This window comes from Pavona decussata, unplaced genomic scaffold, assembly GCF_977016875.1.
Source record: "Pavona decussata unplaced genomic scaffold, jaPavDecu1.1 SCAFFOLD_92, whole genome shotgun sequence".
Taxonomy (NCBI): domain Eukaryota; kingdom Metazoa; phylum Cnidaria; class Anthozoa; order Scleractinia; family Agariciidae; genus Pavona; species Pavona decussata.
In genome coordinates this window covers 2,874,952-2,892,605 of record NW_028145509.1, presented here as the reverse complement: position 1 = coordinate 2,892,605, position 17,654 = coordinate 2,874,952, and the positions used below count along the sequence as shown (strand labels likewise).

Genomic DNA, 17,654 nt, shown 5'->3' with positions numbered 1-17,654 from the left:
GTCTTTCCTTTTATTATTGCTGGTCTAATTCATGTCGGCCTTTTGTTTGTCAAATTTATCAGTAAGTTAGTTCAATCTTTTTGTTGCTTATTCTGTTAACGTTGTCGATAAGTGGCGTTAGTAAGGTGGAGATGTGAGCTGTTGGTAACGCATTCAGTACTATGTCAATTCTGTATGCTTGATTTCAGCCGCTCCCTCTGGTGAAGCCTATTAATTCTGTGTTTGGTCTCTAAATGGGGATCATCAATGTGATCTGTGTCATCATTAATTAATTTGGTCACTCGCTTGTGTTTAGCCAGTAGTTTGCTCAAATTATTGCCCGACCAACCGATCATAGGTATAGGATAGCAGTCAGAGTACATGTTAAGTTTTGTTGTAAGCTGTTTCGTGTGTGACACTTGTTTCGTCTCTGTAAGTTGGTGATGTAATGTAGTAACTGATAATTGTTTGAGCAGCATGCACTGTAAATTCAAGTTAAGTTCTGTTTCAGCCCTGGTGAGCTAGGAGCTGAGTCAATCACTTCTAGGGCCATTTAGGTCACAATGTGTGTCAAAATGGCGCTATTAAAGAACATTTCAGCCCACTCTAAGACTCGATTTAGCCCTTAGGGGCATTTCAGTCCTTGAGATAAGGGTATTTTGGCACTAATTTCCAAGTTAGCTCTTAAAAGAGCACTTCATTTGACACACCCTATTAACCCCAATTTGGGGGCTAAAACAGATCTTTCGAATTTACTTTGTGAATGATGTAAGGTTGTCATACGTTGGTCTCAGAGGTACCTTTAATGTGGGGTCCGGTGTTATTACTATAAAAATAGGTGTCAAGCTCACGTTAATTCACCAGGATCGTTGTTTCTACGGGTGCTAAATCTACCTCAGACTATCAGTTGTAATTGTCCTTCCTGAACCATTGCTTTGTTTCTTAATTTCGTCCGGTGGGCTGTTAGGTGAGTCGCAGGCTAGTTGCGCTTGCCTTGTAAAGTTTTTAATGTTTTCTGTTGATGTGTGTCGGCCTCATGTACATTCGTTGTCTGTAATGAGTTGATCGAAGTTGCTCTCTTGTCTTGACAAGACGTCTAGAAACAGACGCTTACAATTTCCTTCAATTCGATCTTCTCATATCGAAGCATTTTGTTCCCAGGTTAGAAGCACAAGCCTAGAAAGTCCACGATATCCATGTTTTGTTGGCAGGGTAGCTGTGGTTTAATAGTAGGAAAGATTTTTATGGCTATCTGTATTCTAATAAGTTGCAATTGGAATATTGGTGGAGTGTAATTTCACACGTTCAAGGTGTCAGTTATTTCTACCGTACTTAAAAGTTTCGATTCAATAACTGATTTCAGTAGCTGTAGTTTGTGTTTAGGTTCATCGCAAAACATTCTAGGTCGTAAGTCGTAGGTCGTCATTCGTAAGTCGTTTTGAAAGCCCTTAGCGGCAGGCCAACAGGACGAGGTTATTGATCTCAACATTTGTATGTGCGGTTGCAGTGGAGAGCTTTTTAGTTGATAGCAAGGCTGATGAGTCATTTGTCGCCAGCACGAATCTTCTTCATTTCAATAGAGAAGTTTACCATTTCGTTTGCCATGAACTGCTCAGTAGCGTCGAGTCTTTGCTAGGCTCTTATTAACTATCCCTAGTATGTTTGTTGCAAACAAGTGCGTCCAGTTTGTGTTTGTCTTCTTCATTAAACAGTTGCTCGTCCAACGTCTTCTCATCTCGAAAAGATAGTCAATGTCACCAACGAGGGAATCGAACATTGATTCTAAACTGATACTCTGTTGACAAACGTTTTATCGCACCATGCATTAGAAATTCAGATTCGGCTTAGCTGCTTTCATTTTCTAACCGCTATGAATTATTAGAAAGCAATTAATTTTGTTTTCTTTACATCAGGAAACTTGTTATTCATGTGTTGCACTGTATCAATCGCGGTATCTTGAAATTCGTTTGTTTCAGAAAAATTGAATTTGGCGCGAATTAATTATTTCACAGACTCGCTCTCGAATACAAGTAAGCAGTCCAGGACCTTAATTACGCTCACTTTGCGCTTGCCGTTGAAAGAAAATAAAGCCTAGGACCCTGGCCTAAAAATACCAGATTTGCCCGCATAGAGGACGTATGCGCGTATAAGCCGTACTCTACACTTTACAATCCAGTTACTCCCCCTCCCCTCTAAAAAGGTATACCATTGCTTGACACGAAATGCTAGCCAAGAAACAGGTTTATTTTAGAAAAAAGCAGCCCAGATCTTGGAGATTCTGTTGTTAATATCTCTTCAAGCAAAGCTGAGAGGACACGTAAACGGAAGCACTACAAAGGAAGCATAAAAATTACTTTTACAAAAATCAAAAGCTGGTGTAAACTTAGGCTCGATTACCAGGCGCTGTTCGGGGAGGAAAACCGGAGTAAAGAGAACGGTGAAAGTCTGAACATAGTGTTAAATGTAATTAAGTCAAACGAGGTTTTTGATTTGATAGCAATAACGGGGGCTAACTTAATTTCAGGCCTTGAGAAGAGGAGGGAGGGGTAGCTGATCATAGTAGAGGAGCTTATCTCAAATAATGAATTTTGAATAAAACTTAAATTAGCCTTCACAAACGTTTACCATACAACTGAAACATGGCACTAATGGATTGTGCATCTCAAATTCAATGCCTTTTCACCTAATAACATAATAATACTTTAGCTTCGAGCTGGTGACCAAGTTTTCCCATAGTTAAACAAAAAGGCAATGGTTATGAAACCCGACAAACTTCTTTGTTATTTGTTTTTGTTAGCATTTTTGGCCTTGACCCTGCACAAACCACAATAGATTTTGAAACTTGTTGGAGCAACGACCAATAGAAACGTTCCTGTTAAGATATTCAACTGTAGTATGAACATTAAAAAAAAAAAAAAGGATCGTGCACGGTCAAGGCCCTTCCAACATAAATTGCAGTACAATTGTTTTCATAGCAAGGTTTCATAACCAGCCCTCAATTTTAAAACTGTGGTTTTCCTATTGATGGTATTTTGTTATGTGTTTTTTGTATATGGGAAGTGGCGGATTGATAGAGAAAAAAAAATACTTTCCGGGGTGGGGGCGGGATGGCCTTATTAGAGACGGGAGCTTAATAGAAAGAGGGTCTTATTATGGGTCTTACGATAACTGAATCTGACCGGCTAAATAGAAGGAAAGCTGGATCATGAATAAGAGATATTTTGCCTAACTTTTACAAAACCTCCAATAAAAACCGATGGTTATAGCCAGACGCTAGAATAAAATTGCTGCCCATCGTATCAGTGTGTACACCGTCAGTAACGAATAGTACAGAACATCAATTTAACGCGCAGTTGATAAGAAGGTTCGCTGTTGACTAACAGAAAATTATACAATATGAATAGATAAGACTATGTTTGGCCGTCAAATAATAGGAACACTACTAAATGATGAATACGCAATAACAAAAACAACAGTAGAATCTCCATAGCATGCATCCCACCCCCACCCCCCATGATTCGAATTTCTTGCTCATTTAATTCGCGAGAAACCGAATTTTCCTTTCTGTAGCAGCTCCTTGTTACCACTGACGGCTCAAGCTATATTAATTCAACTGTATAACTACATTAGATGAAATCTATATTACCTGAAAACTGTGGAAGCCGTTTGTTCTGTACAAGCTTGCCGTCATTTCACCACGTGCTACCAGACTTTCGCTCCAAAGCCATTGTTTTGAAACGAAAGGGGAGCCAGTTTATAGTTTTCCTCTTTGCAGGCACCCTCACTCTCACTCTCAATACTATTACCGCTGAATGTGCGTTTGTAGCTGAATAAATGAAGTTTGAAGCCATATACAACTCCTTCGATGTCTTCGTATTCCTCGCGGTCAAAGTGTTAACTAAAATGAATTTTTAACAAGTTTATCTGCAATTCAAATTAGAAGTTTCTTTTTGTCGAAAAAGTGGCAAACTATTCTCGTACGCATTTGAATTTTCGTCCTGTTTTCACATGTTCACACACCGATGCGTTCAGGTCTATTAAGGACGGTGGCTTCCAATAGCGGGTTGTTTTTGCGCCGGTTATGACTATGCGGGAAAAGCAGATCTTAGTAAGGCCTATTGGAACCCCAAATGAAAACTTATAATTAACAAAAACGTGTCGGGGAATTCGATAATTCTAAAAATTCTTTCCTTGAAAGCGATTTACGTGTGTTCACTCCGCATGTTTTTCTCGTAGTTTTGAAAATGTTCTATAACGTTTGAACGCAATCGAATTAAGGAAAACCCCGTCTCGTTTTTTAAGCTTTCGGGATCCTGACCTGGAGAAAAAAAAACAAACTCCCAAAATATAAAAATCGCATCGAGGTGGAAATCTTGAACGACGATCTGGACCTTCAAGTTTCGACTTTAAGCAAAACCTGGGAATTTATTTTCTTGGGAAAGAATGAAATATTGGAATACCCAGTTCTATAAGCTTTAATTTGATGTAGGATTTTGGGTATCTGTGATGTAACCGAGAGGCGCTACATCCGTTAAACTGAAGCCACCCCTGAAATAACACGGTAACCTTAATCATCTCTGAAAAATGCCTGGTTATCCTTACTTTTCTTTTCGGATTCCAATAACCCTTACCAAGATCTTCTTTTTACGCTTACTCATGAACCGCGCAAAAATATCGCTGTTTTAGCGGGCATCACCGGACTTTCTCATGCCATCTCGAGCTACGCAGAACGTATACGTATTAGCAAAAGTAGACACCGTCCTTAAAAGGGATGCGAGGTAAATAAAAATTGTGACAAGGTTTGTTTGCCGTTCGGATGACAACTACTTTGTGGCCTAATATCAATCAAACGTAGGGGAGTTAAACATGAAGCCCGATAAAAGTGTTTTTGACATGCATAGGAAAACATTACTTCGTTCACATGACTCCCAGGGTAATGATCTATTTCTTTCTTCTTTCGATGGGATTTTCAAAACCATCGTGAGTTTTCAACTGGAGTATAAATCATAAATTGCCAACATGTAGGAAACCACATAAAAAATATGAAACATGTATCATGTGCGCTGGAAAGATGGGTAATTTTTTTCTTTTTTAAATAAAGAAGAGTTCCTGACCTTCCGTCCAAACGATGTTTTGGAAAATCAGGCAACGCGTAACAACTTAGGAAAAGGTCTTTACGGAACAACCCGTTTTTCAAACCGACAGCGAAGATGCAAAGGATGGAAAGAGCATACGTGTCGACGCGGAGGACAGGAATCTTTAACAGGAGGAAACGATAGCTGGCCAGCTGGCTTGTTATTTGGAAGAATAGTACACAGCTTTTCATCTGCACGTAGGAGAGTTGTAAACATTCAGTAAACTAGAAATCAAAGGCTCTCGGATGGAAAATGGTTTTTCTTGAGTTGTTTCATCTCAGACCTACATTGATACATTTATGAAAGGCAAATCATTTCAATTAGGGCATTTGTAAAGTATAGCATAGTGAATACTTAGATTGGTATGTCTTTATATAAACGATTAAGGGTTGTCTCTTTGGCTATCATGTCTATCTTTTTTGTACTTTCTCCAGCTGTGCATTACGATCGAGCAATTTTCAGCCACGGAAACGTGGGAATCTGCCAATCGTTCAAAGAGTACAAAGTTAAAGTTATTCAAAATATCAAATCTTCAATCTACGTAAACTGTTATTAGCAAATTAATGGTTCATAAAATTCACTAAAATAGGAAAACATGCAAAACACGAAAATACATCTAGCCGAATTTTGAAAAGATACGTGAGCACTTCTCGTGAAACCACACCGGAACACCGAGGGCTTCTTGGTTCCGAGAAGATTTACAATAACCCAAAAGAGAAGAAAACAGGAAAAGGGACACGGGAGAGAAAACCTGAGCACCACACGTCCTCATATTTCTTTATTGGCAACTTTGGAGAGTTTCAATCTCGTACCTAGAGTCCTTAGGCTCTTTGGCCAGCGGTTGGTCGTCAGGAGAGACTGGAGACTTTGGTAAAAAAATACCCGTTCCCCAGAGTCTCTCCTGGCGACCTGGCTGCTGGAAAAAATGCACGAGAACTCTGGGTACGAAATTGGGAGAGTTCTTGAGTTTTTGAACTTCAAAAACCATTTGGATCGCACTACTCCGACAAGACTGAAAGAATTGATTTAGTCCGTTCTCAAACCTTCAGGTGGATTAGTTGTCATCAAATGTCATGAAAAGGCCCAAAAGCTGGATACAAGACCATTTCTAGCCATCACTTGCCATTTTTCACGATATGACAACATTCTGATGAAGGAATTTTAAATATGGATGTTCACCAGCCTTTCTTGTATTAGTTGCTAAGTAACTGAGGCTCCAGGACTCTGTGTTTCTTTTAAGAGCGAACTCTTCTTTATTGCTCAGATTTTAACTGCTTTTTACACCACATTTAAAACATCAGGCTTATGGTCTTACTTTATATCGTGCTGCAAACATGTTCGAGACTCTATTACACTGCGATGGTTCTTCAGCTGGGCTTAGGGAATAATGTGTAAGCGTCTTTACTAATGTTAACCACCCAGGCGGGTCCTGGCCAAGGTCAAAGGAGCCGGTAAACTTGCTTGCGACACAGCTGCCTATTATATTGCTCAGAAAAACAGGCAAATGCTGACATTGTAGGTGTATACGCTTTGTTTATAGTCGGGAAAAAAAACACTGAGCTACTAAGCTAATTTTACAAACTCCACTCAAATAGTGGGAAACAACAGAAGCATATTACACTCGAAACACCTAATCTAAATTAAGGGGGACTAACGTAACTACCATATTGTTGCTATGGAAGCTTTCCAGTCGTAATATATTAGAAACCCTAATTTACACCGTCTTTTTTTATTTGAAAGATTTTAAAAATTTTCGAGTCACAGCTATACTTGATAAGTCACTTAATTGGAACATAAAAAGGCGTAAACTCAAGCGGTGCGCAAGTGTGAAAATTTAAAACTGTGCCGATAGTTTTCGATCGTCATTGTGTAAAACGTGACATATTGATTTATGGAAATTTTAAGTTTTAGGGAAAATGTGATGTCACAAGCACCTGTAATTATCCATTTTCTTCAATAGCAGTTCTATTATTTACAAAAATAGTAGATACTTATGTCAGGTTGTCAAGAAGGCTGGAGTGTCTATGAGTCGTGAAAAGAATATCAGAACTCAAGGTCTACCCCTATTTCTCCGACGTTGCCGGGTGTTTTGGGACTAGTACTAATTGCTGCGTGTTAAAAACATTTTTAAAATCCATTTGTTCACTCTCATACATTTCACCAAGAAAGTGCCACAAAACACCCCAAAACAGAGAAGCGGAAAATACCATTTTTTAAGAATCCCCTAGCAACAACGCCTATTCTGTAGTTAAGTTAGCCCCCCCCCCCCCTTAATTAAACGTTATAGCAGGCTAAAAAATATCTCAACTGGCAGAAGGTGGACCAGCTGGCTATCTACAAGCATGGCCGAGCAAGCAAACACTACTAACTTTAATTTAAACTAATTACCAACTAAAACTAACACTCGGGATCTAGTAATAAATCCAGCATACACACAGTCAACAAGTTTTTTAATAAATAAATAAATAAATAAATAAATAAATAAATAAATAAATAAATAAATAAAGAAGTAAATAAATAAATAAATAAATAAATAAGTCGTCTTTGTTCAACGAGGTTGGCACTTAACGGTCTTTTACGAATGAATTACGCGTAACCCTCTGGTTCCGGATCGAAATGGAATTTGGCAATGTTGGTTCTTAGTCCGGCATGAGGAGAGAAAAAATCCTTAGTAGCTCGTGGAACAAGGATGATAACAAAAAACAAATTCAACCCGTATTTGAACCCGAGTCACATTGGTGGGAGGCGAATGCCCTCACCACTGCATCATCCTTGCTTCTCTCGGAAAGTCATTTATCAGTAGTATCGAGGGGACCGTTTCTTGAGGGGCTTGATTCAAGAGACCTTCCTAAGTTATGACGTATCCTTTGTATCGTTTCTTAGCAATGGCCTATTATCAAGAAATAATTGTTTGGAAACATCTTAGGACAGGACTTAGGACAGAGCCATCCAACGGTTCATATCGATGATATCTGCTAAGGCCTTAATCGCTTCAAAAATTTGGATTTAGTTTCAAGAAAAATCTGAAGCTTTGTTTGGTAAGATGTCCGCTCCACTTTTCGTGAAAACCTAGAAAACTAATTCCTCTTTTGTTTGGAGGGGGAAATATTTGCCTAAATTACGCGAAATAAGATCAGCTAGCATTTTTGTAAAGCCACCAACAGCTGATAAATTTATGGAAAAAGATTTTGAGCTAAAGCACTCTAAGAGATCAAACTGAATTAGATATCACAACCATGCCTTTAAAAGGCCATAAAAGAATATGGAAACACGCAAGACAACATTTTCAGTGTTTTGCTCAAATGCTCCGTTTGGGTGCCACTGTTAGGAAGGCCTCGTGAATCTAGCTCATGTAGTAACTCAAGCATGATAAGGCATGGCTTAAGTAAAATCTGGGAAAAATCTGAAAACAATTATAACTCTGCAGAAATTTAGTCTGGAGGAAAGACCACCGAACTAGTCAGAGTGAAAGAGAACTTGGGGACCTTAACTCTTACTTGAAGTTATGAAAATATTTGTCACGTGACCTGTTATGATGGATATCAACTAGAACGTTTCTTCGTTGTATGGTTATGCCTTACAATTTGTCCTGGACCATTGACTTCGATATCTATATTTAAAGGGTTATTTAATAAAAAGGCCACGTGACTTATTAATCCTCTTAATAACGTCTTTTTTTAATATAAAACGAAACACCTATACCCTTCCGGACAGACTAAGTGACTGCGATATAAGCTCCAAACAAATATGCTAAAATGCTTATCACCATGAACCATTCTTGGTCAATGTAACAATTGTGACGTCAAAAAAACCTCACCACTACATTAAAAACTTAAGGAAACTAAAATATGATTTCAACCTCGTGGGATTCCCGGGTAAAGAAAGAGCCATGCCTAAAAGTTCTTGAGAATAGTGAGTGAGACAGCAAAAGGTAGAAAAGGAAGAAAAAAATGTCACAGGAAAAATTGATTTTATTTCTCCAGAGAAATCAATTTACACGTCAACTCCAATAGAAAAAGACAAAAAAGTTATACCTGAGACAGTTTTATCATCCCTTTTTTATATCTAACATAGTACTGGCTTTTTGCTTTTAACGTATTACTCAAACTGCTTAGCAAGCGATTTTACTCTAAGTGGCACCATTTACACTCTTTTTTTACAAGAACGTCTAATTTTTGGACTGAGGCTAAACGTTCTTATTTTTTAATTTAGAAATGTCTGACTGAAAACATTGTTAAGATGTTCTTAAGTTACTTGTGGTAGTATTTCAATAATTTGAGACATGGAACACATCTACGTGCATTACTTTCTGTAATGTGATAGCAACTGAAGTTACCTGTGACACGCCGTTCGCAGTTTAATCTAGCGTTGCCTGTGTTGTAGGCTACAGGTTTACATTAAAGTTTAGCTGTATTCATGCATACCGCTCATTAAAAAAAAAAAGATCAAAATAAGAAAATTCTGAACTAACTGTCAACCTGAGCACTGTTTTTAGCATGCTCTTGAAATCTGGTTGATCTCAGCCTCAACGTCGTTCTTATCAAAAAAGAGTGATTTTATATTAACGAGGGATTCTGAGTTATAGACTCTAAATCTGCCTATATACAAGGCAGCCACTTTGTTTTTTGATGCCAAGCTACCTGTTGGGTCTTGTCTCAGTTTCCAACAAAAATTTCAACTCTCAAACAAGGCCAATCTCTGAAATTCACGGGGTAAAACCGAACAAATTGGGCTTGGACGTGACGACTGAGGAAATTGTACACAATACCACGATAGTCTGTGTTTCCCGGGAATACCTTGGAATTAAAGACAAAAAGATAAACAATCAAAGGGCGGGAAAGATTAAGCTAAAAATAAGCAAAAACAAGCTAAAAATAAGCAAATATGTGATCAAGGCCGTGAACTGCTGTGTGTAAGAAGGTATCAAAGGAGTAAAATCAACGAAAGTCCCATTTCACTCGTCCTTTTTGGTTGGGAGCAAACAGGATAATTAATATTAAAAATTAAATTAAATATGTTAAAGAAATAATTGTTCCTTGATCCTGTCATAATATGTCAAACGAAAAGGTTTCGTTTTCAGGATCGAAAATTTATGTTGAAATACAAGCTTTCGTTTCGATTCCCTCTCGGAACGTTTTGTTACGTGATATTTTATCAACTTAATCATGTGACAACACGTCCTACACCACTTGACAAAGATTCCGGGAGGGAATCAAAAGCTTGTATTTCAACACAAATTTTCGATCCTGTAAACGAAACCTTTTTGTTTGAGAAGATAAATATATTAAAGTAAATGAACTAGATTTCGCCGACGTTGTGGAACTCTGTAACTCAACTTATGAACTGTTCGTTAATTATGGCTAAGAGGGGGGCTTTTTTTGTATTTCTAAAAAGGGCACAGCCGCAGGGAAAAATGTGCCCCCTCCCCCGAATATTGCGCATTTACAAAAAAGAACCCTCCTGACTTATGTGCTGTGCAAAATATGAACCCCCTCCCTTGCCCCGAAGCTTTCTCAGTGTCACTTCACTCGTCCAGGTATTGAAAATTTATTACTAAACGAAGATCAATTTTAATTTAATGGCGATAACATCTCCAAACTCACGGAAATGCCATGGGTACAAAAATGGCATTTGCATTTGCCAAGATCTTTATGGCAGAAATTGGAACAAAACCTATTCGCCAAAGCAATATCAAGCCAAAAGATCAAGACGTTACATCGATCACGTTTTCTCCATTTGGGATCACAAAAAAAAAAAACCCAAGACATTTTTAGGTTTATTGAACAAAGCCAACAAATTCTACCCTAATAATAAATTCACTGCTGTAATTTCAGAGAACGAAGTAACTTTCTTCGTCACAGTGGTCTACAAAGGAGAGACATTTTGATTCATTTGATTTTGAGACATTCATTTGACAATGAATCTAAACCGGACATCAAACGACTGAAACCTTTCAATACACACCCTTTACCTCGGTACACAGGCTGGGTGTCAAAAGATGGAGGTCTTATTAAAGATAAAGCAATGAGAATTCTTAGAACAAACTCTTCAAAAACCCACTTGAAGAGTGCCTCTCGAACTTTTAATTGCCCCTAAAAGCACATGGCTATCCAAACAATTTGATAGAGAGATAACTACACAGGAGACAACTTCGCCAAAAGAAAGTCGGCACTCCAACAAAACAAGAACAAAAAACTCGCTAGAAAATGTTGCCATTTGTCACTACATTCGAGTCTTCAGTGCTTGACCTTAAACAACCATTAATGAACTGGGGTAAATCCTTCAAGTCATGCTCGTTAGAGCGAAAATTTGAAGAAGGAAAAAAAAAAAGCGAAAATGCGTCGAAACCAGGAAACCACGAAGGGATTCCGCACACGCCTGTCATTAACTTTCCTTGGTCAGTTCAGTCCGCCATCTTTGAAACACATTTTAGATGTGTAGACTGCAACCGAGGAAAATCCCCAACGTGTGTAAAGTGGGTTGCCAGTGGACTGTCTCCAGACCTACCCACGAGTTTTGAAGTTCAAAGCTTTCCATAAGCAGAAACATTGTTAATAATACGAAGACTGAAACTGTTCCTCCCGTTTTCTGCGGAAACGAAAAATGTAGCCCCATTTCCGAAGGCTTAAAGCAAACATGTACTTCCTATTCTGAACACCGGACCCCTCTTAGCCATAATTAACGAACAGTCCCTTAAAGGTGAAGTATCATGGGGTTTTTGATATCTTTTGTTAAAAATGATGAAATAAGACCTTCATTCAGCAGCCATATAGTTTTAAAATGACGAGAGGAAAGCAATCAACTCCGTTCTTGAAAGGAACAACTCGTGATCTGTTCTAGCGCATTATGGAAACAAACACGAGGAAGAGCGTTTCATCAGATATCCAAACACTGAGAAGTAGGTTAAAAAAACGAGGCGCAGCCGAGTTTTTTTAAACGACTTCGACGTGTTTGGATATCTGATGAAACACACTTTCGAGTGTTTGATATGGCTTCTCAAATGATCAATAATTCTTGGAGAAATTCAAGGGTAAAGTTGGCAAAATTTTATGGTAATTAGGATCACATATCCAAACCACGGTCACGGTAGTGATTTTCTTTGTTTTCTCTTGATGAATTATTAATGAGTTTGAGAAGTTTCAATCCATACCGGCCTACTCTGTCTCTGGCCAGAGGCACTAATCAACAGTTCTATTGCACTGCAGTGACAATTTATAACAAACTTGACAATTATTTCTTTGTTTCTGCTGACAGACAAACATTTTTGGGTTTTGAAATGACAGCAAATTTGCGTGATACTTCCCCTTTAAGATTTCAAATTATTTTAATATCTTATAGTCCAATATATTTTATTTTTATTTTTCTGTCATTATTGATTTGTTTACGGCGATCTACCGTAATGTAGTGATTACGTAATCTGTTTTCACTCCTTTCTTGCTGAGCTTGAGGTAATAAGAATGGCTAGATAAGTGGCTTATCCCCGCCCGGTATAAAAACCTTTCACGCTAACAGTACAAGTAACATAAACAATTGTAAACTGCAGTGGATCATCAGTGTGCGAGGCAGCAAACGATAGAAGACAATGAAGCAATGTCACAGGTTTTTACACCGAGTATCACCTGAACAAGTCCTCAGGAATACAATCCTCGTCTCTAAAATGCTCAAAAGACAAATGCGGGACGGACAAAAAAATCGGGCGAAGTTGATAATTATGCGATTATTGTTATCGTACGCTGTTGCCGGGTAGACGTGATGCTTAAATTGCCTATATATTTCTACTGTCATGCAACAAAAGCAGTGTAACTTTTACGTCACCGGTTTCAAGGCATGGATGGGGTTTCCTTTGCTCACACTGTCAACCGTGAAAGCCACTCCCCACCCCACCACCAAAATGAAATAAAGAAACCAACAGAGAATCCTGCAGTTGAGGGCACATTAATTTAAACGCTGTAAAGTTACTCATCAGTAAAAAAGGACATAAAGGATAAGACAGTAGCTGTTTTATTAATAGCATTATACTCAGATACTCACCGTTTCATTACCGTTGTCTTTGTAAGTTGTCCAGTTAATTCCATTTTTAGACAGACTCAATTTGAAGCTTTTGGTCCAGTCTTGGTTATTGAAGGCTTCGCCCTGAGTTGCCACTCCACAAACTGAGCGAACTACACCCATATCAACTTCAAGAAAGTCTGATCGGTCACTTGGTGTTATAGGACACCAGGCTCCGCCGCCCCTGGATGCGTTCAGTCGACCGTAGTATGGAAGAACGTTATCAGCATACCATGAACTTGCATTCATCCTATCATCTGGTATCGTTTTATTGTCCGCTACGCCTACAGCTTGACATCCTGTTAAAAAAACAACAATAACAAATAGTAATCAAAGGGCAATTGTAAAACTAAAATCAACAAATAACGAGAGAAATCATTTAAGTTTACTAACAATAGACCAAGAGTTTATTTTCATCTGACAAAAGACGGATGGAAACGCACCAATCATTTGCAACCAATACCATCAGACAGACAACCAATAACATCTCGACTTCGTGGACCAATCAGGTCAATAACCAGAGACTTTATACAATCTACTGATGACCATAAGTTTCTTGACTCTGATAATGACTTTCTCACAGGTTGTCGAAGCGTCAGTCCGCAATATTACTTCAGTGTCGTATTTACTGTGTAATTTGTCTGTACGAAGCATAAATGCTGTCTCTTTGAAGCGTAAATTTGAACTCATATATATATATATATATACACACTCGATTGCAAAAAGGTTGACATCTAAAAAGCATAAACCGTGAACGATGAGACCAAATGGCTTTATGGATATAAGTGTAATTAATTTATTTGCATAATATTCTATTCTAGTGCGACGGTTGATAACCAAAATAAGTTGCACGAGGTGAATGATGGAAACTGTCCAAGCTTTCCTTAAAGTGTCAAGTTGGCCAACAAGGGCCAATTTTTAAACACTATCCACAAATCCGTTGGGTCTCATCGTTCATGGTTTATGCTTTTTAGGTGTCAACGTTTTTGCAATCGAGTGTATATATATATATTTAGTCAAGTCTAAAAGCGGAGCTCCACAATTCCTTTTTAAAGTGCTACTATGATCACATTTTTACCTCTTGAATTTTTAGGTTTATCACATAGCATTCTAGGAAAAATTAAAAACGCCGTTTACCGTTTCTAAATATCTGCATTGGTTCCGGAGATATTTAAGTTTGAAAAATGTGTGAAATATATAAATGAGAGGCCTGATGACGTCATACTTTCAACTCAATATAACATCAAGTATATAAATAGAGCTATCTCAGTCAATTTACAGCAGAGACCATTGAAACCTGGCAGGCTAATAGTTCTAAGGACAATACACCTACGGCTATAAAAAATTCGGTTCCCATGGTAACTCACTCTTTTCCAGTCACCTCCAAACTGATTTCAATATTTTAGTGATTTCCAGCTTGAAAAACATTTAACAAGGCCACGAACTCGACCCAACATGTTTATACGCTTGCTGGATCATGCAGATGAGGCACCATTGGCAAATATCAAAATAGAACGCCAAAGGTGACCAGCAAAGCCTTATTAGGGAGGACTGGAACCCAGTATGTTGCCAAGGTAACAAAACTGATAAGCTCATATTATGCAGCGCATCTAGTACAATGTCAGTGCAAAGAATCAATCATTTCTAATACAAATTGGCTGAGATATCTTTTTTCATGATATTTGATCAAAATTCGGTTTATGAGGTCATCACTTGGCTAATTTTCATATTTTAAAAACTTGAATATCTCTGGAGCAAAAAGAGATATTTGAAAAAAGTAAACAGCATTCTTCTTCTCGTACAAACTACTTGTTAACGCTTTAAAATGGCTTAGATTACAAAGATGCGAATTTCGTCATAGTAGCACTTAAACAGCATTTATATAAGTCTGTTTATTATACGAACATAATAATCTTTCAAATTCCACTTCCTTTCGGGAGTTATGTATATTTTTAGTGTATATGAAGCAAACTGCTTACGCATCAAACTGTCTACGCGTCAGAGGAAAACATTTTGAATCAGCTGTTCTCGTCGATCGCGCGAGACCACAGTGCTTTATTCCGATGACGTTTGAGACTATAAAATAGTCGTGGATGAAACAGTCAAATTCTCCATAAATATTAATCCTATGGAAACGATGAATGTATCTGTGCAAAGCTTGAAATACGTAAGATAGGGAAAATTATAGATTGTTTCCCGGAAGAAAGCATTTAATTTGTAAACGGCTCACGAGTTGGCTACCGCGTGATGTTTTTTCAGACAAATGTATTTGAAAATTCTTAGTTACTCTGTAGATATCCCAAGTACAGAAATATTTATGGTCTCTTAATAAACCAAAAAAAGATATACAGGAAAAATAATGTTTGGTTGTTGTTGTGGTGCGTGTTTACAAATACGTGCGGCGAGTGAATTAGTATTTACACAAGTGCAACACAAAATGTTCAAAACAATTCATAACTATGGGAACCTTAGAAAGTTAATTTTGTCCACGAATTTCTGGAATATTTGTCGTATGGCGACGGTTTAAGTACCTGTGTATAGTTTGAAATATGTTAAAATTGTATGGAAAATTATCGACAGCTCCTTGCAAGAATGCATTTAACTAGGCGACTTGCGAGTTGCTCACAACATGGTTTGTTTTTAAATGATATTTCGCCTGTTTAAACGTTCTCTAAGTTGCTCTGGGGTTTCACACCTGCTTTCTCGTTTTTTTTCTCTCTCTCTCTCTTTCTCTTGTTTCCACGTTAGTTGAAATATTCAATGAATACGTGATTTTGTTGCGTTCATTGTGTGTACAATTACCATTGGTTTTCCTGTGATACTGCATGCGGACGGACGGACAGTGACAATATAACCAAGCCCAAAAAATTTCCTGCTTTCTTTAGTTTCCCTTTTTCCTCTAAAAGCGGTTGTTATTATTACTCACCAGTGCAATTCACGCCATTTCCAGCGTACCCAGGTTTACAGAGACATTCAAACGATCCAGGTTTATTAACACAGGTTGCCCTTGACGAGCAGTTATTGGCACCGGGTGTATTGCATTCATCTACATCTGGAAGAAAATCAGTTGGTTATCATTGCTCAGTGTTTGCAATTTAGCTTTGGCATGCAAACTAATAAATTACAAAGAAATAAAGTCGAAAAAAAAAAAAAAACGAAGAAAATGGCAGGGAAAACAATTGATTAATTAGTTAATTTATTGATGTATTTATTTATTTATTTGTCTATTTAATGGTTTTGTTCTATTTCTATATCGTAGCTAGTCTTTAGTTTTAGTTTAATTAAGTTCTTTTTATTCTAGAACCCAGCGGTAAACGACTTCGTATCATAGGTATCTTCGAAAATTAGAAAAAAAAAAAAAAGAAAACAAGAATTAATCCATGCCACTGTACCGAAAAAGGTGGCGACTTTAAGATTAATCCATAATTCCAAGCGTATGAACCCTAACCCTTAAAACACTCATAAAAACGGAAAAAAAAATTCTGCAAATTTCAAACCTACCATGCACAACGTTGGTAGTACAGGGACAAATTTTCCAAAAATTAAATACGGCTATCTATGTGCTAATGGCTGTGTTAGGCTCGCATGGTATATTGGTAAAATTCACAGCCGCGATCTTTTTCTGCACAGAGTATATTGGCAGTCCGGCAATAAGTCGTCTTTACTTGCCGTAGGGCATTCTTCGATCTCTATGAAAGAGCGCGAAATGTCAAAAAACCTTTTTCCTTACTTCTTTAGCTTAACTTCTTCCTCTAAAAGCGGTTGTTATTATTACTCACCAGTGCAATTCACGCCATTTCCAGCGTACCCAGGTTTACAGAGACATTTAAACGATCCAGGTTTATTAACACAAGTTGCGTTTGATGAGCAGTTATTGGCACCAGGTGTATTGCATTCATCTAAATCTGGAAGAAAATCAGTTGGTTATAATTAGTCATTCTCCTTGTTTTTAAATTAGTCATTTATTTTTGCCATGCAAACTAACAAGTAACAAAGATACAAAGTGGAAAAAAGAAGCGAAAAGAGTGGGAACAAAATACAGCTACAACCAATTACAGTGGTCCCTTTTTATTAAAAAAGAAACTAAAAAAGTTCATCACAGACAGACAGCAGCGTGTCTGGTTGTTAGAATCGGCATGCTGGTGGCAGTTGTTCATGTTGACACTTGTGTATCATCGATATCTAGAGCAAGCAAAAGTAGTGATTTGTTTGTGAAGTACCCGTTAATTGCTGATATCAGTTTTATTTCCTTTCGTGGCCCTGTGATCCCTAGTGTTGGTAATCATGTATACCTTAACTTTCTTTCCTTTTGGATCATTATCAGTGAATTTCCTCCATTGACTGAACAGATAATTTGAATTTAAATGGTAGCTCAGAACAGATTAACACCCATGCACCCAATGTTGCATGTACCACTGTCATCGGTAAAAAGATCTGATGACAAAACAAGACATACAAAATTCTGCATTTTGAAGTAATGTTATATGTTGA

At 37.7% G+C, this 17,654-nt stretch overlaps 1 protein-coding gene and 1 long non-coding RNA gene across 2 annotated transcripts in view; both read right to left on the bottom strand.

Annotated features, from left to right (window-relative positions):
• The window catches only part of LOC146473879 (uncharacterized), a 170,469-nt gene that overhangs the window by 124,972 nt on the left and 27,843 nt on the right, over positions 1–17,654 (bottom strand). The window lies entirely within an intron of this gene.
• Positions 9,770–16,197, bottom strand: LOC146473880 (lactadherin-like). Its single transcript, XM_085117658.1, has 3 exons — positions 16,090–16,197; positions 13,146–13,462; positions 9,770–9,910 (listed from the first exon to the last, which is right to left on the bottom strand). The coding sequence occupies exons 2-3, from the start codon at positions 13,410–13,412 to the stop codon at positions 9,770–9,772; spliced, it is 408 nt and encodes a 135-aa protein (XP_084973784.1). The 5' UTR covers positions 13,413–13,462; positions 16,090–16,197.

What these genes read in the sequence shown, in the direction of transcription:
- LOC146473880 (XM_085117658.1), bottom strand. Translation starts at nt 13,412, where the DNA reads ATGAATGCAAGTTCATGGTATGCTGATAACGTTCTTCCATACTACGGT. An exon ending in AAGACAACGGTAATGAAACG is followed by an intron (nt 9,911 to 13,145) that starts GTGAGTATCTGA and finishes TTTAATTCCAAG; the next exon opens with GTATTCCCGGGAAACACAGA.